Raw genomic sequence first — 26,198 nt, forward strand, 5'->3', positions numbered from 1 at the left:
TATGATATGTGTGAATACAGGCATACCCCACTTTTAAGTACACAATGGGGTTTATTTACTAAAGCTAGAAAGTGCAAAATCAGGCTCACTTCTGCATAGAAACCAACAAGCTTCCAGGTTTTATTACCAAAGCTTAATTTAACAACCTGGGGTTAGAAGCTCATTGGTTTCTATGCAGAAGTGAGCCTTATTTTGCACTTTCCAGCTTTAGTAAATAAACCCCATTGTGTACTTAAAAGTGGGGTATGCCTGTACATGTGCAGATCTATCTATCGCAAAAGTTCTGATAAAGAAGTAGAATTCTATGTATTTTGCTAATGATTAAATAACACTACAGTGCTCAAAAGGTAATTTTAGATTGTTTTGAAGAAAGATGTTAGAACACATGGTTCTTCTCTAGATTCTTAGAACGCGTTTTGTTTGTAACATGGAAACAGTTAGGCCGCGTACACACGGGCGGACTGTTCGCCCAACTTTGTCCGCTGAACAGTGTTTCAGCGGACAGTCCGCTCGTGTGTGGGCTTCAGCGGACAGTTTCAGCGGACTGTCTGACGAACAAAGTCTTACGGAATTTCCGACAGTCCGCCCGTGTGTGTGGCAGTCCACTGTACTTTCGAAATGAGCAAACTGTTCCCGCCCGGAGAAAAGTCTGCTCATTTCGAGCGCGTCTCCAGGTAGGCGGGGCCCGCGAAGGAGACGTCGCAGGCACCGTCGCCTGGTATGGACTTAAAGGGGAACCCCAACGCCAAAAAAAGTCGGCGTGGGGGTTCCCCCAAAGTCCACAACAGACCCTTGTCCGAGCACGCTACCCGGCCGGCCAGGAAAGGGGGGCGAGCGAGCGCCCCCCCTCCTGAGCCGTACCAGGCCGCGTGCCCTCAACATGGGGGGTGCCTTGGGGAAGGGGGGCCGCGCGGCCCCCCCCACCCCAAAGCACCTTGTCCCCATGTTGATGAGGACAAGGGCCTCTTCCCGACAACCCTGGCTGTTGGTTGTCGGGGTCTGCGGGCGGGGGGCTTATCGGAATCCGGGAGCCCCCTTTAATAAGGGGGCCCCCGGATACCGGCCCCCCACCCTATGTGAATGAGTATGGGGTACAATGTACCCCTACCCATTCACCTGTAAAATAAAAGTACCCAAAAAAAAACCACAACACACGAGATAAAATATTTTATTGCACAGCTCCGGGGGTCTTCCGTCGTCGGGGGTCTTCTCGCCGGACTCCTCCGCTATCTTCTTGTAGCTCTTTTGCTAGCGGAGGAGTCCGGCTTTCTCTTCTCCCGACTTCGGGGGTCTTGTCCCCCTCTTCGGTTCTTCTGCCGGGCCACCGCGCCTTCTTATAGCTCTTTTAGAGGCGGTGGCCCGGTCTTCTGTCGCCGCCTTCCGTTCTTCTGCCGGGCCACCGCGCCTTCTTATAGCTCTTTTGGAGGCGGTGGCCCGGTCTTCTTCTTCTTCTTCTTCTTCTTCTTCTTCTTCTTCTTCTTCTTCTTCTTCTTCTTCTTCTTCTTCTTCTTCTTCTTCTTCTTCTTCTTCTTCTTCTTCTTCTTCTTCTTCTTCTTCTTCTTCTTCTTCTTCTTCTTCTTCTTCTTCTTCTTCTTCTTCTTCTTCTTCTTCTTCTTCTTCTTCTTCTTCTTCTTCTTTTGACACGACGATCTCTCCGGCCGGAATGCCAGAGCCGCGCTGCCACTTATATAGTGACAATGGGGCGGTGTCACATGGTATATGTCACATGGGTTGGTGTCACATGGGGACTATGACATCGTAAGGGGGCGGGGTCACCATGTGACCAACCCATGTGACATATACCATGTGACACCGCCCCATTGTCACTATATAAGTGGCAGCGCGGCTCTGGCATTCCGGCCGGAGAGATCGTCGTGTCAACATCTGAAGAAGAAGAAGAAGAAGAAGAAGAAGACCGGGCCACCGCCTCTAAAAGAGCTATAAGAAGGCGCGGTGGCCCGGCAGAAGAACCGAAGAGGGGGACAAGACCCCCGAAGTCGGGAGAAGAGGCCGGCGGCGGGGAGGAAGAAAGCTGGACTCCTCCGCTAGCAAAAGAGCTACAAGAAGATAGCGGAGGAGTCCGGCGAGAAGACCCCCGGAGCTGTGCAATAAAATATTTTATCTCGTGTGTTGTGTTTTTTTTTGGGTACTTTTATTTTACAGGTGAATGGGTAGGGGTACATTGTACCCCATACTCATTCACATAGGGTGGGGGGCCGGTATCCGGGGGCCCCCTTATTAAAGGGGGCTCCCGGATTCCGATAAGCCCCCCGCCCGCAGACCCCGACAACCAACGGCCAGGGTTGTCAGGAAGAGGCCCTTGTCCTCATCAACATGGGGACAAGGTGCTTTGGGGTGGGGGGGGCCGCGCGGCCCCCCCTTCCCCAAGGCACCCCCCATGTTGAGGGCACGCGGCCTGGTACGGCTCAGGAGGGGGGGGCGCGCTCACTCGCCCCCCCTTCCTGGCCGGCCGGGTAGCGTGCTCGGACAAGGGTCTGTTGTGGACTTTGGGGGAACCCCCACGCCGATTTTTTTTTCGGCGTTGGGGTTCCCCTTTAAGTCCATTCCAGGCGGCGGAGCCCGCGACGTCTCCGTCGCGGGCCCCGCCTACCTTGACACGCGCTCGGAATGAGCGGACTGTCCTCCGCGTGTGTGGGCGAGTCCGTTCATTTCAAAAGTTGCGCGGACTTAGTACGACGAACTTAGTTTGCCGTATTAGTCCGCTCAAAAAGTGCTGTGTGTGGGCAAGTTTGTTCATTCAAAAGTTTGAGCGGACTGTTTGACGAACTTAGTTTGGGCAGACAGTCCGCCCGTGTGTACGCCGCCTTAATCTTCTTGTTCTGTAACAATAGGGTCGGTTTACTAAAATTGGAGAGTGCAAAATCTGGCAGCTGTGCATAGAAACCCACCAGCTTCCGATTTTTTTTTTTTTTGGTCAAAGCTTAATTGAAGAAGCTGGACTTAGAAAGTGATTGCCTACCATGCACATCTGCACCAGATTTTACATGCTCCAGTTTTAGTAAATCAACCCCAATATGTTGCTTGTGCAAATTCTTAAGTGTAATTTTTAATGTGTAAAATGTCCTTAGAAAACCTTTTATGTGGATATCATGGAGCAAGTTAATCTTCTTGTTCTATTTTAATAACGCTTACACACGATTGGACTTTCTGCCAACAAAACCGAGGATTTTTATTCGATGGTTGTTGGCTCAAACTTGTCTTACATACACATGGTCACACAAATGTTGGTCAACAATTACAAATGTGGGGACGAGCCAAGAAAAAGGAAGTCCAATAGCCAGTGCGGCTCCTTCTGCTTGATTCCGAGCATGCGTGAACTTTTGTGTGACTGACTTGTTTACACACGATCAGACTTTCCGACAACAACGTTTTGCTGGTGGAAATTTTGAGAACCTGCTATCAAACATAAGGAATTTGGAAATCTAGAGGTCTGTCAAGCTGATAAGTTGTTCCAAGATAACAGGAATGCATGTCTCTCTCTGAACAATTTGTTGCTTGTGCAAATTCTTAAGTGTATGCTTTAATGTCTAAAATCTTTATGTTTGAGAGGGCCCTACATGTCCGGCAGCCAATACAGGAGTGTAAAAGCCTCTATGTTAGACCTAAAGACCACATTCTGGATCCTCTAATCTTTTATTTTCTGTATACATGCCCAGATTTATACTCTAAACATCTTGGATGGATGAATCTACAATGACAGCTACTATAGTCGACAGCCGTGCTTGCTGTGGCTGTCTGAATTCAATATCCAGCTGTACAGATTCAGTGCAGAGAAATCTATGCATGAACAATTGGCCATTCACCTTTTTTGTTGTTTCAGTAGAAGTTTGTCAAGGTGCTGACAGGATCACTCACAGCTCAAAGTTAAGCCTATTCCTGCTCTGGTATATGGCCAACTTAATTCTTCTACTAAAAAGATACAGTTTGTTTTGTTGGGGCCCCATTGAAGCTACTATTCAGACAGCGGCCAAAGTAGGACCTGCACTTAGTAAAATATGATAAAATCTGTACCTTTTCCCTGTTCAGACATGAGATCACAAAGTCTGGCAGAGGGAAGTCTCAGAACCAATTCCCTTTGCAGCCCTCAGATGTGGTCAGATGCTAAAAGTTGCAAAATTAATTAATTAATTATAATAATAATTATTATTATTATTATTATTATTATTCATGATCAATATAGCGCCAACAGTTTACACAGGGCTTTACAATGTATAGGGGGGGACAACACAATTACAGTACAGTTCAATACAAAAGGTACAGGAGGGCCCTGCTCATAGAGCTTACATTCTAAAGTGAAGGGGTAGTATAAAAGGTAATAGCTGCAGAGAATGGTTTGATGGGGGTGGCTCGGGGACAGTTAGGTGGGTGTGGGATAGGCTTCCCTGAATACAGTAAATGAGGTTTCAGGGATCTCCTAAAGGTGGACAGGGTAGGGGCTGATCGGACAGACAGGGGCGAGGAGTTCCAGAGGATGGGAGAGGCTCTGAAGAAGTCCTGAAGGCGAGCATGGGAGGAGGTAACAAGGGAGCTAGAGAGCAGGAGGTTCTGGGAGGAGCAGAGGGGACGATTTGGGCGATATCTGCAGATGAGGTTGGTGATGTAGATGGAGGCAATGTTGTGAATGGACTTGTATGTTATGGTTAGCATTTAGAATTTTACACGGTGGGGTAGGGTAAGCCAATGAAGGGATTGGCAGAGAGGAGCAGCAGCAATGAATCGGTTAGTGTATTAGTCTTAGAGATAGCCTGATTAAGGTTAGGCCATTAAGGAGAGAGCTGCAGTAGTCAAGGTGGGAAATAATCAAGGAGTGAATAAGTTGCTTTGTGGTGTCATTAGTTAGGAAGGGCCATATTCTGGAGATGTTGCGGAGGTGAAGGCGGAAGGATTTAGCCAGTGATTGGATATGGTGGCTGAAGGAGGTCAGAGTCAAGGATTACACCCAGGACCTGGCATGTGTGGAGGGACCAATGGTTTTGTTGTTGATATTAATGGTGAAGTCACGGGGGTGGGGGGGACCTTGAAGGAGAAAATGTAACAAGCTCAGTTTTAGATTGAGTTTGAGGATGTGGTGTGACATCCATATCGATATGTCATTCAGTAAGTTTGAGATCCGTGAGGAGAAAAGGGGATGAGTTGAGGAGTGGAGAGATAGATCTGGGTGTCATTGGCATAGAGGTGGTATTGGAAGCCATGGGAGGTTATCAACTGGTCCAGGAAAGAGGTATAGAGTGAGAATAGGAGAGGACCAAGGATGGGGCCTTGGGGTGCCCCAACAGAAAGAGGAAGGGGAGTGGAGGAGATGGAGTTGTAAGTGACACTGAAAGTGCGCTGAGATAGGTAGGAGGAGAACCAGGATAAAGCAGAATCACGGAGGCCAAGGGAGTGTAATTTGCTGAGGAGGAGCAGGTGGTCAACTGTGTCAAAGGCAGCAGAGAGGTCTAAAAGTATGAGTATGGAGTAGTGCCCATTGGTTTTAGCAGTTAGTAGGTCATTGGCGAGTTTTAGTAGGGCAGTTTCAGTAGAATGTCATGGGCGGAAGCCAGACTGTAGGGGTTGAGAAGGTTGCTGTCCGTACAAGGCGTTCAATGAGCTTGGAGGCAAACGAGAGCAGAGAGATGGGTCTTAAGTTATTTAAACAGGTGGGCTCCAGTGAGGGTTTTTTGAGTATGGAGATTACCAGTGCATGTTTGGGCATTGGTTATCCCCAAAAAACGTATATATTTCCTTCGACCATGTCCCCTCTCCAAACTTTTCCTTCAAGATAAATGACACAATCATTAGTCCATCCTCTCATGTCAGCACGCTAGGTGTAATCCTGGACTCTGACCTCTCATTTTGATTCCACAGCCAAACACTGTCCAAATCTTGTTACCTTAATCTCCATAATATCTCCAAAATGCACTCCTTCTTGCAAATGACACCACCAACATACAAATTAACTCTGTTAGTATCCCTCATTTGATTATAACACCTTCCCCTATGCCGTTTTTTTCATAGACTTTTATCTCTATTGCCGAGACCCGACAATTCATTATAGCCGCGAGTAGTTTTAAATTACTTTTTGTGCAGGGACTGTTCTAAACATGGGAAAAATGTGCCACTTTACAGGCATACTATAGACAGCCCCCAGGTACGAAATTTAAAGGAATATTTCACTTTTATTGTTTCACTTTAAGCATTATTAAAATCACTGCTTCCGAAAAAAACTTTTTTTGCATTGATTAATTTCCCCTGGGGCAGGACCCAGGTCCCCAAACACCTTTTATGAAAATAACTTGCATATTAACCCTTAAAATTGGCACTTTTGATTTTTCCTGTTCGTGGCCCATAGACTTTAACAGTGTTTGCGCGTTCGAACACATTTTTTTGCCTGTTCGCATGTTCTTCTGCAAACCGAACCAGGGGGGTGTTCAGCTCATCCCTTGTCAAAGTACCTTCTTACGTTTCTATACAAAAAAATTCTAAAAAATAATTTACATACTATTGCATTATACTGTTTTACCTGCTTAAATCTGTTAATATTAAAATGGTGATTAAACTTGTTGAAAAAATGTATAGCTTCAACCATAGTTTCTACTGCAATATATACTCTTACAGATTCTTCGTGAAGCATACTTCCTTCAATGTGTGTAAAAAAGACTCTTATGAAACTCTGACCAAAAATAGTAACGTTTTGGAAATAAATATTTTTCCCATTTTGAGTTGATGTTATATTGTAAAATGTAATGATCAGATCATCCAGCAACAGTCCAATTTGTGAATGTCTTCTCATTAGATTGTCATCAAACAAACTTTCATCAATAAGAATTTGCGGATTATTCAACTGTAAATACAAACTTGTTATAAAATTTGTGAAAATGGTTATCATCCCGATTTCACCTGAAGTCCAGCCTGGGGGAAGGATAAGCATATTGTTTATATTGAACTTAGAGTATTCATTAAGGTATTCCCGAGCATTGCTTGTGAAGGAACCACAAAATATTAAAACTTTACAATGCACTTTACTAAGTGTGTCTCTCCACTGATATAATGTAGCGGAATTCATGGTCATTCTTTTTTCAAAAGCCACACAAATCTCCTGGGAAACCAAATTTCTCTTCAGAATTTGCACTTCATTCTCTCCGGTATCATTGTCTGAAAAAAGTATTCCAACCCAATTCCAGCCAAAATGTTTCACTAGTTTGGCAATTGCTAAATAATAGACATGATCATTCTGAATGGTCCTGAATACATGCGGGTAAAGGCATCTGTCACTTAAAGAGTAATCGGTGGCTCCATAGCTAATCTGAAAAGAGGAAGATTAATTATTAACAGGCCATAAGAATGGGGAGTGGTGCTGGTGGAGCTTTGATGGTCGCAATGGTGATCCTGCCTGTGCTCTAGTCCAGTGGTCATCAACCCTGTCCTCAGGGCCCACTAACAGGCCAGGTTTGCAAGATAACTGAAATACATCACAGGTGATATCATTTGCTGCTCAGTAATTGCAGTATTCTAGTCTGCATCTCCCCAAGGTAATACATAAAACCTGGCCTGTTAGTGGGCCTTGAGGACAGGGTTGATGACCACTGCTCTAGTCGACTGTGAGACCTTCTTTTCACATTAGGTTTTACACGTTAGCATTCACTGGAATAGATCTCTGTATTTTCCTCCTGTAGCCTCTGAAAGACTGCTTCTCCTCCTTTCCCTCCCATCGGCATTCTGCGGCTGCTGGACGAAAATACAGGGGATCTGTTCCAGTATATGCTGCCCCTCCCACTCCTCCTATCCAGGTTCTACTTCCTTCTGCTGCCCGGACCACTTACTGTATGTGATCCCCTGGTACCCCCACCCAAAGTGCTGCCGGCTTCACCTCTTCTCCCGCCAGTTGCGACGCAGGATTTCTTCAGGATGCAGAACAGGGAAGGGGCTGGTAAATTCATAATTTACTGGCCCCTACCCTTTCTGAATGAAAATAGTGAGTGATCAGTTGGTTTGTGAATGAACAGGGAGGATGTGCTCTTCCTGTTCATTCATGTAGCTAAAGGTGCAGTGATGGAGATTGGGGACTGTGTCCTCAATCTAATTTCTCTGTCTCAAAAATGAGAGATCAGGGGTCTGTTGGTGATATTTGCCAAAAGCTCCTTAACCACTTCCCGACTGGCGCACGCTAATGTACTTCGGCAGAATGGCACAGGCAGGCATATTGGAGTACGGGCATGTCCAGTTTTAAATGCCGCCCTGCCATTGCGAGTGCTCCGGTGGCACGCTCACATGCCGGTCCGGACTCCCGTGAGTCCGGTCGTGGGTCCCGTGGACTCGATCGCCGCGGGGATACCCGCGATCGCCTCACGGGGCGGCTGAATGAGGAGATGCTGTTGTAAACAGCATCTCCCCGTTCTGCCTAGCAACAAGTGACACTGATCTCTGCTCCATGTGATTGGAGCAGAGATCATTGTTCACTAAAACAAAGCCCAGCCCCCCACAGTTAGTAACACACCCCTAGGAACACTTAACCCCTACACTGCCACCCACTGGTTAACCCCTTAACTGTCAGTGTCATTTACACAGGAATCACTGCATTTGTATAACAGTGATTGCTGTATAAATGACAATGGTCCCAAAAATGTGTCAAAAATGTCCGATGTGTCCGCCATAATGTTGCAGTCACAATAAAAATCGCCACCATTACTAGTAAAAAAAAAATATTAATAAAAATGCCATAAAACTATCCTCTATTTTGTGAGCGCTATAACTTTTGCGCAAACCAATCGATAATCGCTTATTGCGATTTTTTTTTACCAAAAATATGTAGAAGAATACATGTATATATGGGCTCCTGCCACGGGACACTTGGATATCACCTTTGCTGTGGAGATTGTTTTGTCACGGATTCACTTTATTATTATATAGCTTCACTTTAAAGTGACACTTTCACTTTGGATTCCATTTATGGACTATTATTTATTTCACTTTAAGTGACATCACCATTTGGTTTATTTATTTATTGTTTTTTTATTTTGTTGTTTATTAACGTATTTATTTATTTATTTATGTATTTTTTTTTCATAGAGACATATTATGCACATCAGCACTTTATTGTTTTTTTGACACAAAGAGACCACTGGTTTTACACTTTTGATTGATCTAATATTAAGGATATATTCCTCTTTATTGTTCGGATATTCATATATTCACTTATGTGTGGGAGCGCAACACCATCTTTTCAGTATCAATATGTAGAAGAATACGTATCGGCCTAAACTGAGTGAAAACATTTTTATATATATATTTTTGGGGGATATTTATTATAACAAAAAGTTAAAAAGAATGCGTTTTTTCGAAATTGTCGCTCTATTTTTGTTTATAGCGCAAAAAAATAAAAACCGCAGGGGTGATCAAATACCATGAAAAGAAAGCTCTATTTGTGGGAAAAAAAGGACGTCAATTTTGTTTGGGAGCCATGTCGCATGACCGCGCAATTGTCAGTTAAAGCGACACAGTGCTGAATCGCAAAAAGTGGTCTGGTCTTAAGTCAGCAAAATGGTCCGATCTGAAAGTGGTTAAAGGGCTAAGAAAAAATTGTTGAAAATAATAAAAAAAAAAAAATAACAAAGGTAAAAACAACCGATACTGTCCACTGCCCTATTGACACCATCCATTGTTCTACTGACTCCATTCTCTGCTTTACTGACAAAGTCTACAGCCATACTGACACTGTCGATTTCTCTATCGACCGTCCACTGTGGGATGGTCAGAACAGAGGACATGGGGTATGCATTGTGCAGAAGGGGGGGCACCAAAAATGCTATTGCCTGTGAAGACAACAATCCTTGCACCGGCCCTGACTATTAACTATAATGTTACTATATTTCAAAGTTCCATTCATATCCATTTGGCACTAAAATTCTAATTAGAGACTGCACTGTACAAATATTTAAAAGTACAACTGATCTTTTAGATGAAATCAGCTAAATACATTTCAGGTGCATTAAAACAAAACATTTATTTCTATATACTGTAGCATGAAGCCGACCCCTACCAGCATGCTGTAGAGAAGGACCCTTGCTCTCTGTGTTGAAACAGTGGTCTACCTGCAGAGGTGGGATACACTCCCAATTGAGTCAGATCTGTGGCTCTCCAGTCAGCAAGGATTATAAGTATTATACATTATAGCTTTGGCTTATCAGTGAACATGTTGGACCTCTTCAGAGAGACCACTGTTTTCACACAGAGAACGGTGACTTTTCTCTGCAACATACTGGCAGGGGACAGGTGTCCCTACTCAGGCTAAATTATACATACCCAGAAAAACTATGCAAATCAGGAGACCAGGCATCAACCTGGCTTTACTTGTGATCTGTTTGCATTGAATCACTGATTGTTTACCCACATTTTCAAAAAGAAGTCAGCAAAAGATAAACTACGTTTCTCTTGGTATATATGCATTAAGATGTAATTTATATTTATAATTACAAACTCTAACACACCTTTGTATTAATTTTGCTTAAAGCCTAGTTGAAGCCTAATTTATGTTTCTGGTGCTCCCTGCTGACAGCTGAATGTAAAAAAACAATGTCAGCAATAAAAAATAAAAATAAAAAAACAGAGCGGGGGTCCCTCCCATTCCATAGCACGCACTTCAGGTGTGGTATCCCACACCAAAAAAAACAAAAACAAAAAACAGCATGAGGTCCCCTCAAAATCCATACCAAACCCTTATCCAAGCATACAGCTTGGCAGACCAGGAAAGGGGGTGGGGTGGGCAAGGGTTCTTCCTCCTGAACCATACCAGCCCACATTCCCTCAACATGGGGGGGGGTACTTTGGAGTAGGAGGCTTCCCTCCAAAGCACCTAGTCTCTGTGTTGATGAGGACAAGGGCCCTTTCCCCACAGCACTGGCACAGTGGTTGTTGGGGTGTGCGGTGGGCCCCCAGATCCAGCCCCCCTATGTGAATGAGTATGGGGTACAAACAGAACACAGTTTTTGACAAGTCCTAAAAAACCAACACCATGTCCCCGGTGTAGATCCATCATCAATCACGATGAACGCTGGTCACTGACCCCCCCAAAAAAAGGTTCTCATGCGATGAAGGCTCTGACAGCTCTGCCATCTCTCACCACTAATAAACGAAAGGGCAGGGGCACCCAGTGATGTCACTGTATAGCCCCCTTATAGCCCCTCCATTTTTTACTAAATAGCCATGGGGGACAGGACCTGGGGGCCTCCTTATTGAAGAGGGCTTCAAGATTCAGATAAGCCCTCTGCCTGCAGACCCCCACAACCACCGGCCAGAGTTTTAGGGAAAAGGCCCTTTGTACTCATCAACATGATGACAAAGTGATTTAGTGATGTCACCATATGGCCCTACCCCTGTTGATGTCATTGACTAAGGCATGCTGGGCAGATGACATCACATGGGGCGGAGTCACCCAGTGATATCATTGGGTGGCCCTGCCTTTTAGTTTTTTTAGTGACGGAGCTGTCAGTCTTTGGAAGCCTTTGTCGGCTGTAGGCTTTTTTTGGGTCAGCAGGCAGCATTCATCGTGATTGACCTTGGATCCACTCCTGGGTCAGTTTTTTAATTTGTTTTTAATAAAGGCCTTGTCAAAAACTGCCCCCTGTGTTTATTTACACACCACTTTTTTTTGGTGAATGAGTAGGGGTACTATTCTCATTCACATAGGGGGGCCATGATCTGGGGGCCCCTTTGTTTATGGGGGCTTCCCGATTCCAATAAGCCCTCCACCCACAGATCTTCACAATCACTGGCCAGGGTTCAACATGGGGACCGTATGGCCCCGCATCCTTGTGATGTCATCGACTTGGGCATGCTGGGCCGATGACATCACAAGGGGTGGGGTCACCCAGTGACATAATCGGGTGGCCCTACCTTTTCATGTATTTAGCAGTGGGAGGTGGTGAAGCTGTCATTCGGCTGGAGCCTTCATCTGGAGCAGACCTTTTTTTTATTTCGGTTAACTGCCATTCATCATGATTGACTTTGGATCTACTCCGGGGCACATTTTTTTTTTCTAATAATGCACTTGTCAAAAGTTGCCTCCTGTCGTTATTTACACAACACTTTTTTTTAGTGAATAAGTAGGGATGTATCCCATACTCATCCACATGGAGGAGCTGGATCTGGGGGCCCCCTTGTTAAAGGGGGCTTCCAGATTCCGATAAGCCCCTCGCCTGCAGAACCCAACAATTACAGACCAAAGTTTTGGGAAGGATGCCCTTGTCCCCATTGTCGCCATTTTAAAAAATTATTAATACAGCCTGCTTTAGTTTTTTTTAGTCCAGTGTTTTTCCAGCATTTTTTTAGCTCCTGGTGTGCATGAAGCCGAACGATGTAAAATGGTACAAAATCCTTAGTGATTGTGCTAGGTGTGTCTTCATTTATCTGACTCACTTTGCATTTTACAAAAACTTTAATTGTTATGCCCCGCACACATGATCGGGCTTGCCGACAACAAAACCATGGAATTTTGTCTGAAGGATGTTGGCTCAAACTTGTCTTGCATACACGCGGTCACACAAATTTTGGCCAACAATTATGAACATAGTGACGTACAAGACGTACTACATGTTTTTTCAGCTCTTTAGCACCACCCTTTGGGTTCCTTCTGCTAATTTCATGTTAGTAGAAGTTTGGTGAGTGTTGATTCGCTCTTTTCTTTTCACGTATTTCATTTCGTGCTTTTCAGTTCGATCCTGAACGCCCATTTGTCAACCAGACATGTTGCGGAATCGGAGGAGATAATGTGTTATTTATTATTGGCCTTGGAGTTATTGCTTTGACATTTTTTTTGCTTGAATAATGATTCGATTTGGTATATTTTCTATATTTTTGGATGCATAGAATTCACATTTTGGTTAAGTTCTATTGGCAGATAGCATGTCTAATTTTTTTTTTTAATGCACAATAGAAAAATTGTGGAGAATGATACTTGGCGATGTGTTTTAGGTTGGGAGTAGGCAGTTACATTTTAAAAAATACAATATAAAATTAACAAGGGACACCAACATAGTTGTATCTTTGTTCTTGAAAACTACGGGATAATGGTGCTGTGGAACTTGCACAAATAAAAAAAAAAAAAATAATAATAATATTATTCTTGATATCACTAGAAAATAAAAGCCTTTGAAAATTTGTTTGCAATAACTCCATCAGTATCACCAGTAAAGCAGCTTCATTATTATCCCATTAAAGAAGAAGAGAATTGTGCGTTGCATTTGGAGATTTCTAATTTGCCACGTCATAAACGTTAATTCTCCATTACGAATGCTAGTTTTACAAGAACGGCCACTTCTGCTTCTGAGCATGTGTGTTTGTACTTTGGATGTTTGGCCGACAGACTTGTGTACACACGATCGGAAAGTCTGACAATGCACATTTGTTGGCGAAAAATTTGAGAACATGCTAGCCAACATTTGTTAGTGGAAACTCAGGCAACAATTGTCCCATGGAGCATACACATAGTTGTATTTTCCGCCAACAACTTCACATCCAACATTTCCCATCGGAAGGCTTTAGAGTTTATATATATGTTAACTTTCACAGACTGTCATGTTTTTTGTAAAATGTATATTTTTTTGTCTGTTGACTTAGAATATTATTACAAATATACAAGTACTTTTTACTCACCTGTGTGTATCTGTACAATCCAAGGATTTGGGCGATTGGGATTGTAGTGGATGAATAGTGATCTCCAATAACGCCAGCCAGCTTGCCTTGTCCTTTACAGGAATAATTAGGAAATGTCCCATTTGGTCCAGATAAGATCTGCAGAACACTCTGTACACCCTTCCTGGGTTCCAACCATGAATCAAATAGATGGAAGCCTAGAGTGATATTGGGTAAGATGTCTGGATCCTGGTTAATAGTATCAATTGTGTAAAGGAAAGCTAGGAGGTTCAAGTAATACCAGAAAGATGGCCTACAAAAAGATTTTTCCAAAACAGTACATTAACAATTTCTATAAAAATACGTCAAATGTTTTACAAATATTCATACATGTGATCAGCATTAAATACAGAGGGAAAGGCTTTTGAGCAATGCTTTCTGGGGAATGAATAAAACAGTAGAAACAATGTTGAGTTAATGATAAGTTTCACAAAGCAGGTCTGTAAATGAAAGTCTCACCACTGAATGTTTAAACCAATCATGTGGCCTTTAAAGATCCAGAACACCTACATGTGGACTGTTTTGGTATATTCTGCATAGCTCTGGCAGGTAGTGATCAGCCAAACTGCCAATATTCAGTTCAGCAGATGTTCGGTGAACTTCATTGAAACCAGTTAAACTGAAAAAGCTAATTTTCTGCTCTAATAGGCAAGAGGGTGTAAAAAAAGGGAGTGGGCGAGTACTGCCTTCGAGAACAATGCAAGGTGAGGCACAATGTCCCCCGATGTAGATCCATTGTCAATCACGACGATTGACAAGATCCCCCCACCTCAAAGCACCCCCATGTTGAGGGCATGTGGCCTGATATGGTTCAGAAGGGGGGCTGCTTACTCATCTCCCCCTTTCCTGAGCTGTCGGGCTGCATGATAAGGGTCTGGATTTGGGGGGGACCCCACTCCATTTTTTTTACATTTTGGCATGGGGTTCTCCTTAAAATCCATAACAGACCCGGAGGGCCTAATATGAATTGGGGTTCCCTCCATGTTTTTTTTTGTTTTTTTTACGTTTTTGTATTGCCGTCATTGTTGTTTTTACATTTAAGCTTCTAAAAGCAACCCCCCTTTTTGAGGACATGTGGCCTGGTATGGTTCAGGGGTGGGGGTGAGGTTCTATACACAGTACAGATGTACCACTTTACAGGCAGACTAAGGGGACCCCACAGGCACTAACTTTTAGGGAATTTTTCACTTTTATTGTTTTACTTTAAGCATCAGTAAAATCACTGCTCCTTTAAAAAAAAAAAAAAAAAAATATATATATATATATATATATATATTTTTTTTTTTTTACACTTTGGCATTGATACATGTCCCTCAGGACAGTAAACATGTCTTCATACCCGTTTTATGGCCAATAACTTGCATATAATCCTTCAAAATGGGGGCGTTTGATTTTTTATGTTTAGGTCCCATAGACTTTAATAAAGTTTGCGGGTCCAAACTTTTTCTCTCTTCGGGAGTTCTGATGCGAATTGAACAGGGGGGTGTTCGGCCCATCACTACCAAGGAAGCAGCTGGCAACACTGCAAAGCATCATTAGCCTGAAAGCGAGTTTGGACCATACTCATCAGTTGAGTGGTGATAAGGAGGTGAAGACCCCAGAACAGTAAAATTGGGGACAGTTATATGGGGTAGAGGGAAAAGTATAAGGGATGCCAGTCCTGAGCTGATACATCCCAATAAATACACCCGGTTGCGTGATATTGGGGACATCAGTCAAGGAGTGGCAGTGCTGGAGCAGAGTGAATCCCTTAGTTGCTAGGGAACAACGCCTCCAGTAAACATGGAGACAAGGATAAAGTCAAGTATAGACAGATTCTGATGGTAGGGGATTCAATTATTAGAAGGACAGACAGGACAATCTGTCACAAAGATCACTGAAAAGTATGTTGTTTAAAGGACAAACGGGTTTAGCACATCATGGATCAGATGGACAGTTTGATGGTTTTGGCTGGGGAGGACGCAGCATTCATGGTACATATTGGTACCAATGACAAAGTTAGAGGAAGACGGAGTGTCCTAAAAAATTCAGGGATTTAGGAGTTATGCAGAAGAAATGTACCTCCGTGGTGGTATTCTCAGAAATACTGCCTGTACCTTGAGCCACACCAGAGAGGCAGCAGTAGATTAGGGAACTTAACAATTGGCTGAGGAACTGGTGCAGGAAAGAGGGATTTGGGTTCCTGGAGAACTAGGCAGCCTTTTTGGTTGGTTACTGGCTCTACAGTAGGGACAGACTGCACTTAAATGGGGAGGGTGCAGTTCTGTTGGGAGAGAAATTGGACAAAAAAGTAGACATTTAAACTAGATAATGGGGGGAGGGATCAGAGGAAGAGATAGCCAGCAGTGGGCAAAGCACAGAGGGTTATACTGGGGGCATTAGTACTAAGGACGAAAAAATATGTGCTTGTACAAAACTAAAAGATATGTACACAAATGCTAGAAGTCTAGCTAATTAAATGGAAAAACTGCAGTTGCTGATACACGAGGAGAATTTCAGCTTTGTGGAAATATTAAAAACTTGGTTTGACAGCTCACAAGGCTGGCATGTCCAGGGGTTCTCCTTGTATCGAAGGGACAGGGAAGGTAGAAGAGGGGGAGAAGTGTATCTGTATATCAAGAATAATTCAATAGTGAATGTGAGGGACAGCATAGCTAATGGGGCAAGGGGGTGGGTGGAATCCTTGTTGCTGGAGCTTCAAAGGGAAATAGCAAATGGGAAACTAATAGTGGGCATATGCTACAGATCCTCTAACTTAGCGGATGAGGAGAAGTCTGATCTATCACAGTTAGAAATGGCAGCAAGGCAGGGCAATGTTATCTTAATGGGAGATTTCCATTACTTGGGCAGAAGGAACTGCTAACTCATTTACAGGACAACTCCATGGATCAATTGGTAGATGCTTTGACTAGCAAGGTCAGCAGAATATTAGCATGCATTATAGAGCTATTTTCTCCAGAGATAAAACTAAAATTCTACCACTTTACAAGACTCTGGTTTAGCCACATCTTGAGTATGCGGTCCAGTTCTGGTCATCAGCCCTCAAGAAATGATGTGCTGCAATTGAAGAGAGTCCAGAGGTTTTATTCAACCTTACAAACTATGAAAATATGATATAAACAAATTATTCAGGGAATAACTGAAGGAACATGCTTGGATCAGGGAGAGAAAGGTGGCCGGGTCAGCGCTCCATGTCTGAATGGACACAGGGAGCTATGGCTCAGCTTGGGTGCCCCCATACCAAGCTGCTTGCCTTGGGGCATTCAACAGGAGGGAAGAGCAAGGAGCACTGAGGAGGGACCAGAGAAGAGGAGGATTGGGGTTGCTCTGTGCAAATCCACTACACAGGGCAGGTACATAGTTAGTCAGGTTGAAAAAAGACACAAGTCCATCTAGTTCAACCATTAAAGAAAAAAATAAAAAAAATATCATACAATCCTATATATCCAATCCTATACCCAGAGTTGATCCAGAGGAAGGAATAAAAAAAACAGAAAAGCAGCATCCAATTTGCTACAGCAGGGGAAAAAATCCCTTCCTGAACCCAGAGAAGCAATCAGAATTTCCCTGGATCAAATTTACCTATAAATGTCAGTACCCAGTTATATTATGTACATTTAGGAATTAATCTGGGCCTTTCTTTACTGCTTGCCAACCAGCCCATGACAATGTCAATGACAATGGCATGGCTGAGCAAATGGCTGTACCTGTACGTCCCCTTTAAGACGTGACTTACTCCGTGACCGTGCCCGCTGGTCCCGCGGACTCGATGTCTGCCGGGGGCCCGCGACCGTGACAAGGAGCGACAGAACTGGGCAATGCTAAACAAGGCATTTCCCTGTTCTGCCTAGCAACATGACAGGGATCTACTGCTCCCTGTCATCGGTAGCAGTGATCTCTGTCGTGTTGTAGTGAGCCCATCCCCTCATAGTTAGAATCACTGCCTAGGACACACTTAACCCCTTGATCGCCCACTAGTGTTTAACCCCTTTCCTGTCAGTGTCATTTACACAGTAATCAGTCCATTTTTATAGCACTGATCGCTGTATAAATGACAATGGTGTCCCGATAAAAATCGCAGATCACCACCATTACTAATAAAAAATAATAATAATAAAAATGCCATAAATCTATCCCCTATTTTGTAGACGCTACAACTTTTGCGCAAACCTATCAATATACGCTTATTGCAATATCTTTTACCAAAAATATGTAGAAGAATACATGTTGGCCTAAGCTGAGAAAGACATTTTTTTAATACATTTTTTGGGGGGATATTTATTACAGCAAAAAGTGAAAAATATTGCTTTTTTCCCCCAAAATTGTTGCTTTTTTTGGTTATAGCGTGAAAAATAAAAACTGCAGAGGTGATCAAATACCACCAAAATAAAGCTCTATTTTTGGGGAAAAAAGGACGTTGATTTTATTTGGGTGCAAGGTCGCACGACCGCACAATTTTCAGTTTAAGTGACACCGTGCTGTACCACAAAAAGTGCTCTGGTCAGGAAGGGGGGAAATTCTGCCGGGGCTGAAGTGGTTAAAGAAATCTACTGAGCTGGCCAGAACCACCTCTGGAGGGAGTCTATTCCACATTTTCACAGATCTTACTGTGAAGAAACCTTTCCATATTTGGAGATGAAATCTCTTTTCCTCTAGACATAAAGAGTGCCCCCTTGTCCTCAGTGTTGACCGTAAAGTGGAATAGGTATTTGAAAGATCTCGTCCCCAGCCAGAAATGTCAACAGAGAGGAACGAGCAGGGGGACTATTATGGTGCACATCACAACGTATAGAAACATTAAGAAGAACAGATATATAAAAATATTATCTCAATTTATTTAAGTATAAAAACACTTAACAATACAAATGATCAAGGGCTCATATAGGAAGTGAAGTATTTTGACTAGTTTCTTTTTCTATAACTTTTGCGCAAACCAATCAATAAAAGCTTATTGTGATTTTTTTTTACCAAAAATAAGTAGAAGAATACGTATCAGCCTAAACTGAGGAAAAAACATGTTTTTTTATATATTTTTTGGGGATATTTATTATAGCAAGAAGTAAAAAATATTGCATTTTTTTCAAAATTGTTGCTCTATTTTTGTTTATAGCGCAAAAAATATAAAACCGCAGAGGTGATAAAATACCACCAAAAGAAAGCTCTCTTTGTGGGAAAAAAAGGACGCCAATTTTGTTTGGGAGCCACATTGCACGACTGTGCAATTGTTAGTTAAAGCAAAGCAGTGCTGAATTGCAAAAAAGGGGCCTGGTCCTTTAGCTGCAAATTGGTCCAGGGCTTAAGTGGTTAACCAGGGCATGTAATTACAAATTTAGATGCAATACTTTGCAGCAGGGCTCATTCCTGCACTCCAACTAGAGTATCTGTGAGAGGTTGCAGTGTCGTGGCACCAGCACCAGTGCCTAAGGCCCAATTTTTCAGTCCCTGTTTAACAAGGGCATGTAATTAAAATTTTTGATGCAATACTTTGCAGCAGGGCTCATTCCTGCACTCCAATTAGAGTTTCTGTGAGGTGTTGCAGTGTTGTGGCACCAGTGCCTAAGGCCCAATTCTTCACCCCTTGTTTAAATGGTGCATGTAATTACAATTCTTGATATAATATTTCACAGCCGGGCCCATTCCAGCGCCCACCAAGAGTAACTGTGAGGACTTACAGTGTTGTGGCTCCAGCACCATCACCAACATAGGCCCAATTTTTCTACCACTGTTCAACAATTGCATGTAATTACAATTCTTGATATAATAGTTCACAGCAGGTTGTTGCAGCACCCACCAAGAGTCACTTTGAGGACTTACAGTGTTGTGGCAACACCAAGACCTTAGGCCCACATTTATGCAGAGCATATAGGGCAGGCCCCTATTTTCAAACATCCAACTTACAAACGTCTCCTACTTGCAAATGGAAAGGAGACAACAGGAAGTGAGATGAAAAAAGACGTATGGCAAAAAAATTATACAGGGGTGATAACCCTTCCCTATGTTTTCCAAAAAGCTTAAAAATAGATTTTTTGACTGGAGCTACACTTCAAAAATGTACCAGTTCAAAATTACAAACAGATTCTACTTAACACAACAAACCTACACAGTCCCTGCCTTGTTTGCACCGCCTGTATACTGCTGTTCTGAGTATATAGGGCCTGGGGGTCCCACGCCTTTCCTTTTTTTTATTTGGGTATGGGGTTCCCCTTAATATCTGTACAAGACCCAAAGGGGCTGGTAATGGGCAGGGGGGCTACCCATGCCATTTTTCTCAATGATTGTCACCCGTATTGCCAGAACCAGACATTACATTAAAACCGCAAGAAGTTTTAAATTACTTTTTTAAACACGGGAAACACGTGCCACTTCACAGGCATTCTATAGACACCCCCCAGGCACAATATTTAAAGGAATATTTAACTTTTTTTTTCACTTTAACCACTTGCTTACTGGGCACTTAAACACCATTCTGCCCAGACCAATTTTCAGCTTTCGGTGCTCTCACAATTTGAAAATTTGAATGACAATTACTCAGTCATGCAACACTGTACCCAAATGAATTTTTTGTCCTTTTTTTCCCACAAATAGAGCTTTCTTTTGGTGGTATTTGATCACCTCTGGGGTTTTTATTTTTTGCGCTATAAATGAAAAAAGACTGAAAATTTTGAAAAAAAACGCATTTTTCTTTGTTTCTGTGACAGAATTATGCAAATTATTAATTTTTCTTCATAAATTTTGGTCACAATTTATACTGCTACATGTCTTTGGTAAAAATAACCCAAATTAGTGGATATTATTTGGTCTTTGTGAAAGTTAGAGCGTCTACAAGCTGTGGTGCGAATCGCACAAAATTGATCACATCTGATGTACTGGTGGCCTATCTCGCTTCTTGTGACACGAACAAGCCAGGAAAGTACAAATACCCCCCAAATGACCCCTTTTTGGAAAGTAGACATTCCAAGGTATTTAGTAAGAGGCATAGTGAGCTTTTTGATGTTGTCATTTTTTTCCCACAATTCTTTGCAAAATTAAGATTTTTCATTTTTTTTTTCTCCACAAAATTGTCATTGTAATAGGTTATTTCTCTCACGTGGCATGTGTATACCACAAATGACACCCCCCAAAAAATTCTGCTACTCCTCCTGAGTATTACAATACCACATGTGTGTGACTTTTCACAGCCTGGCCACATAGAGAGGCCCAACATGCAGGTAGCGCCATCATGTGTTCTAGGAACATAAATTACACATCTAACTTGTTGACTATTTATTACACTTTTGAAGCACCAGGACAATGACACGTGACACTGATGACAGATGGCACTGATACGTGGCAATGATGACACTTATACGTGGCACTGATGACAGATGGCACTAATATGTGGCACTGATGACGCGTGGCACTTATACGTGGCACTGATGACACGTGGCACTAATACGTGGTACTGAAGACACGTGGCACTGAAACGTGGCACTGATGACAGATGGCACTAATACGTGGCACTAATATGTGCCACCAATGACAGATGGCACTAATACATGGCACCGATGACACGTGACACTGATGACAGATGGCACTGATAAGTGGCATTGGTGACACTGACAACAGATGGCACGTGACACTGACAACAGATGGCACGTGACACTGACAGGTGGCACTGATGACAAATGGCACTATGTGGCACTGATGACACGTGGCACTGATGACACGTGGCACTGACGACACGTGGCACTGACGACACGTGGCACTGGGGGCAGGTGGCACTGGGGGCAGGTGGCATTGGGGGCAGGTGGCACTGGGGGCAGGTGGCACTGGGGGCAGGTAGCACTGGGGTGGATGGCACTGGGGGCAGGTAGCACTGGGGGCAGGTAGCACTGGGGTGGATGGCACTGGGGGCAGGTAGCACTGGGGTGGATGGCACTGGGGGCAGGTAGCACTGGGGTGGATGGCACTGGGGCAGATGGCACTGCTGGGGGCGGATGGCACTGCTGGGGGCGGATGGCACTGCTGGGGAGGATGGCACTTTATTTTATTTTTTTACTTTTTTTTTTTCCACAGGCAGAACGGCTGCCGCTGCAGCAGTTCATCTCTCCCCTCTCGCACTGTCTGTGCGAGGAAGGAGAGCGGCGCTGAGAGATGATCTCATATGTTTACATATGAGATCATCTCCCATTGGACACGCCGATCACGCTGTAAACGGCCGCTGTGATTGGGCGTTTACAGCGATCTGTGTTTGCTTGTCCCCGGGGGACACAGCGAACACAGAACTTCCGCGATGCGCGCCCGCAGCGGCGCGCATTGCGGAAGTAAACATCAGGCCGTCCAGGGACGACCGCCCGGACGAACGCGCCGGCTCTACGGCCGTCATTCGGCCATAGGGCGGGCGCGAGGAGGTTAAGCATCATTAAAATCAGTGCTCCCAAAAAAAGGGACAGGGGCAGGACTTTAGTATATGAACTCTTCATGGTGCCCTGTGCTGGAGTTTGTAAAAAAAGGCAAATAACAACACAGATTGTATGTGTGATACTATCAAGAATGGTAACAGAACAATCGGGATTAAAGCAAACATCACACTTCCCCAAAAAACTTCCCCCTGAGTTTTTATGTCCCATCTAGAACATTTTTTTTTGCACACATTTTAAAATATGCATTTTTGGTTAGAAAATTACCTAAATCGGACGGTTATTCTACATACTATAAAAAATTTGCCTCTACTATTACCCCACACCTTACTAAACTATACAATAATATCTTACAAGGTGGCCATTTCCCATCTAAAATGCTTTTAGCTAACATGTCTCTTCTTCCCAAACCAAATAAGGACCACTCCACCCCTCAAAACTACCGCCCAATATCAGTTATTGACAACGATTTAAAAATATTTGGCCGTATTTTGGCAGACAGATTATCTGCGGTTATCTCCCCATTAGTTGATCCTGACCAAACAGGTTTCATTCCTAACAGACAAATAACAGATAATATACAATTGACCTCAAATATCATTCAAGACTAAGGATGAGCTGAACACCCCCCTTTTCGGTTCGCACCAGAACCTGCAAATAGACCTAAACTTCATGTGAACTTTAGAACCCTATTAAAGTTTATGGGACTAGAACGTTCAAAATCTAAAGTGCTAATTTTAAAGGCTAATATGCAAGTTACTGTCCTAAAAAGTGTTTGGGGACCTGGGTCCTGCCCCAGGGGACATGGATCAATGCAAAAAAAAAAAGAAAATGACAGATTGCTCCATCCATACAAACAGAGCCAATGGAGGAATGCCCACACTTTTCAGCTTTAAAGAAAAGACTCTTCAAGCAACTTCTTCAACAGCCTGACACTGTTATAGTTTGTCACTGTCACCCACCCCCTGACACTGTAGCCCACTCCCTGACACTTTCAGCTTGGCTTGCATGTAAACGAAGAGACATTTCATATCCAATATATACATTCTTATAATATTTCCATCACATGTATTTCTTACAAACATTTTGTAAAATCCGATTTGTTGTTCTTTGTCGCCCTGATCACTTTTTCCTCTCCATAGCAAGTAAGTTACATACCTGTATATCTTTTTTTCAGGTGAATATTGATCTTCTTTTGACCTCACAGTGAGCACTCCTCCAATGATCAAATCTCCATCCTGAAAATATTGGAACTCATCAGATACATCAGTAAAATGAAGGGTACAGGCCGGACTCTGCATTCCTGATCTCCAGAGTGTCATACATTGCAGGATCACACAGAACTGGAAGATGTAGATATATGATGCACCCATAGCTCCGATCACTGGGTTCTTCTTTAATTAAAGCCTATAATTCTCCATTTTGACACAGACCTCTACAGCATGGGTATCACAATGGCCATACAATGAGATGGCTTCTCTCCCCTCCTTTTATACAGTTCAGTACCATACATCTCTCTTTGCTCGCATTATACTGACATCATTTTCTATCTACTTTTAGTTGTTTGTACAGGTAGTTTATTTGTGAGTTGTTAAGTTTAGTCCTCTATTATTCATATTCTAACAACTCTAAACCAAGACACATAATTTCTTTAAAATAAACTCCTATTCAGCAAGGATCAGTGCTAAATATTATCATACAATTGAAATACACAGGTAGTACCAATTATTATTTTTTATTGAATGATTTCTGCTCACATTAACAATGCACATAACTGTTCTATATTGTTCTGACCCTGTAAAGTAAGCAAGGCCTGTAAAAGAAAAAAAGTCTTTACTTACCTTTTTTTTCTTTGCCCCTTACCTGCAAACATGTTTAAGTGTGTGAATACCTGCTTCGCCATGTTTTCTGTATTTACACTCATGAAACAGTAATGAAATTTATTTAATGCATTTTTCTTTTACTACAGTAATTGTTTTACTTGGGCTTCCTCTGGAATGATGGCAGTAGATCTACCAGAGTTTTCCCCTTGTATCAAGAAGAGGTGAAATATCTCCCTTGAAACGTCCCACTATATTCCCTGCTGTTGCCAGAATTCCAACACTTCTCCTCCTAATCTTCATCACCCAACACTTCTCCTCCTAACCTTCAGCACCCAAACACTCTTCCTCTTCATATTACACCTTTACCTCCTGCTGCCTTAGGGCATTCCACATACCACAAAATGGCCTTTTGTGCAAAATAAAGACACTGACTTGAACTTGGGTCAAAATAATGATGGTTGGGGGGCGTGGCCGGATGTGGTAAGATGTGCAGTTGCTGAGCTCTGGCACCCATCTGAGCTATTATCCTGACACCGGCCAGTGGAACGACGAACTGAGGTTCTATCATCAGTCCCTGGTGGGCTGCGGAACTGCCAGGGCAGAGCGTCATGCCATCCGCGGCTAAAAAGCAGCAGGGGAAACACTCTTCCCAGCCACCCAAAGGTCAGAGACATCTCCTTTCACAGGGCAGCATGGTGCCTGACCCTGCCCACTCCTTCACTCACTCAGCCCATGGCGCCGCTGCGCAGGGTGCCAAAACGGGGACTGGCAGCATGGAACCACAGGGCGCAGCAAACCCAGAGGCTCCGGAGGAATCGCCCCTCGCGCTGCAGGAAGTGGAGGTAGATACCGCTGCTATTACTGGCCCAATATTGGAAGCCATCACTGCCTCAAAAACAGAGTTGGTTGGGCGCATAGACTTGCTGGCCTCTGAGTGCAACCTTATCTGCCATGAACTTGACAAAATCAGGACTAGGCTGACCTCTGCGGAGGATCGCATCTCGGAGGTGGAGGATACCGCACAAATTCAGGGCTCACAATTGGCAGAGCTTAAGGAGTTGGTTGGTGCACTACAACATAGAGCGGACGACGCTGAGGACCGCCAAAGAAGGAATAATGTACAGGTGGTGGGGCTGCTGGAGGGAGCCGAAGGTTCTGCCACTACCACATTTGCTGAACAGTTTTTCAAATCTCTGTTGGCCTTGGGGGACCTCCCCCCCACATATGTAGCTGAACATGCCCACAGGGTACCCACTGGAACTAGACCACCAGGTGCCCCACCCAGACCTTTTCTGGTTGGGTTTCTCAATTACAGAGACCGTGACATGATCTTGGCGGAGGCGAGGAAACACAAGGAGTTAAAATTTGAAAACGCACGTGTAATGTTATTCCCTGATTTTTCAGATGAAACGCAGAGAAGGCGCCGCTCCTTTACAGAGGTGAAGAAAAGGCTCAGAGACAAGGAATTGAAGTACAGTATGATGTATCGAATCGCCTGCGTATACAATATAAAGGTACTGTCAAATTCTTTGACCACCCTCAAGATGTACTGTAAGTGAATGGTTGGACCGCAATGTCTGATGTCATTTTGTAATCCTGGATTCTGGCCTGGCGCTGTTACTTGGCTTACTTACCCAGCGATTCTTCATTCCTGTTGCCTTTATGGGTAAAGATGATATTCCATTAGAAGATTTTTTGCCTTAATCTTCTCAGTTCAGAAATCTCTGTTGCACCGCTTACCCCTGGCCTGTTATGGGATGGTTGGGGGCCCTTAGTCTCCTGTGGATATTTCAGGACACTGAATATTGGCGCATCCTCATCCTGAGAGACTTACTGCTGCGGTGAGGCTTACTGTGATGGTCATAGTGGGGAAGCCTAACTGTATACTACACCATCTGAGTGCGCTTGTGCGCCGTCCGAGGTCCTGTTTTTTGTTCTTTTGTCAATTTTTTTGTTGTTCTCAGTTTGTTTCCATTGGCTAAGTTCCAACTGGCCGGTCTCTCCCATGCATGTTCCAAGCCGGGAGGCTCATACACAAGAAGTGGACGATTTTTGGATTGTTTTTCTTTTTTGTGGAATGCTGAACTTTCGACACGTCCGGTCGAACTCTCTTGTTTTGAAGTTTTGTTACAGGGTGCAGGCTGCATGCTGGACTTTTTTTGGTTCGGGCCTGTTTTTTAGGCTCTTAGTTTCCAGTATAACAGTGGGGGGGGGGGGGGGGGTTGTTCAATGCCTTCTTATATATGCAATGTTTTGGATGAGTGTACCTATCATGTGTAATCCGTTA

General features: G+C 43.6%; 1 protein-coding gene across 1 annotated transcript in view; it reads right to left on the minus strand.

Moving 5' to 3' along the window:
* Nucleotides 1–23,584, minus strand: part of LOC143940040 (vomeronasal type-2 receptor 26-like) — an 84,835-nt gene extending 61,251 nt beyond the window's left edge. Inside the window, exons 1-3 of the mRNA XM_077461088.1 lie at nt 23,247–23,584; nt 13,651–13,942; nt 6,524–7,306 (exon numbers count right to left, since the gene is read on the minus strand). Of these exons, the coding sequence (XP_077317214.1) occupies nt 6,524–7,306; nt 13,651–13,942; nt 23,247–23,461 (1,290 nt within the window). The 5' untranslated portion in view covers nt 23,462–23,584. The remainder of the gene's footprint in view (nt 1–6,523; nt 7,307–13,650; nt 13,943–23,246) is intronic.
* Nucleotides 23,585–26,198: the final 2,614 nt, after the last annotated feature.

The sequence above is a fragment of the Lithobates pipiens genome, unplaced genomic scaffold, assembly GCF_037356315.1.
Source record: "Lithobates pipiens isolate NorthernLeopardFrog02 unplaced genomic scaffold, aLitPip1_a1.2 Scaffold_3, whole genome shotgun sequence".
Classification (NCBI taxonomy): domain Eukaryota; kingdom Metazoa; phylum Chordata; class Amphibia; order Anura; family Ranidae; genus Lithobates; species Lithobates pipiens.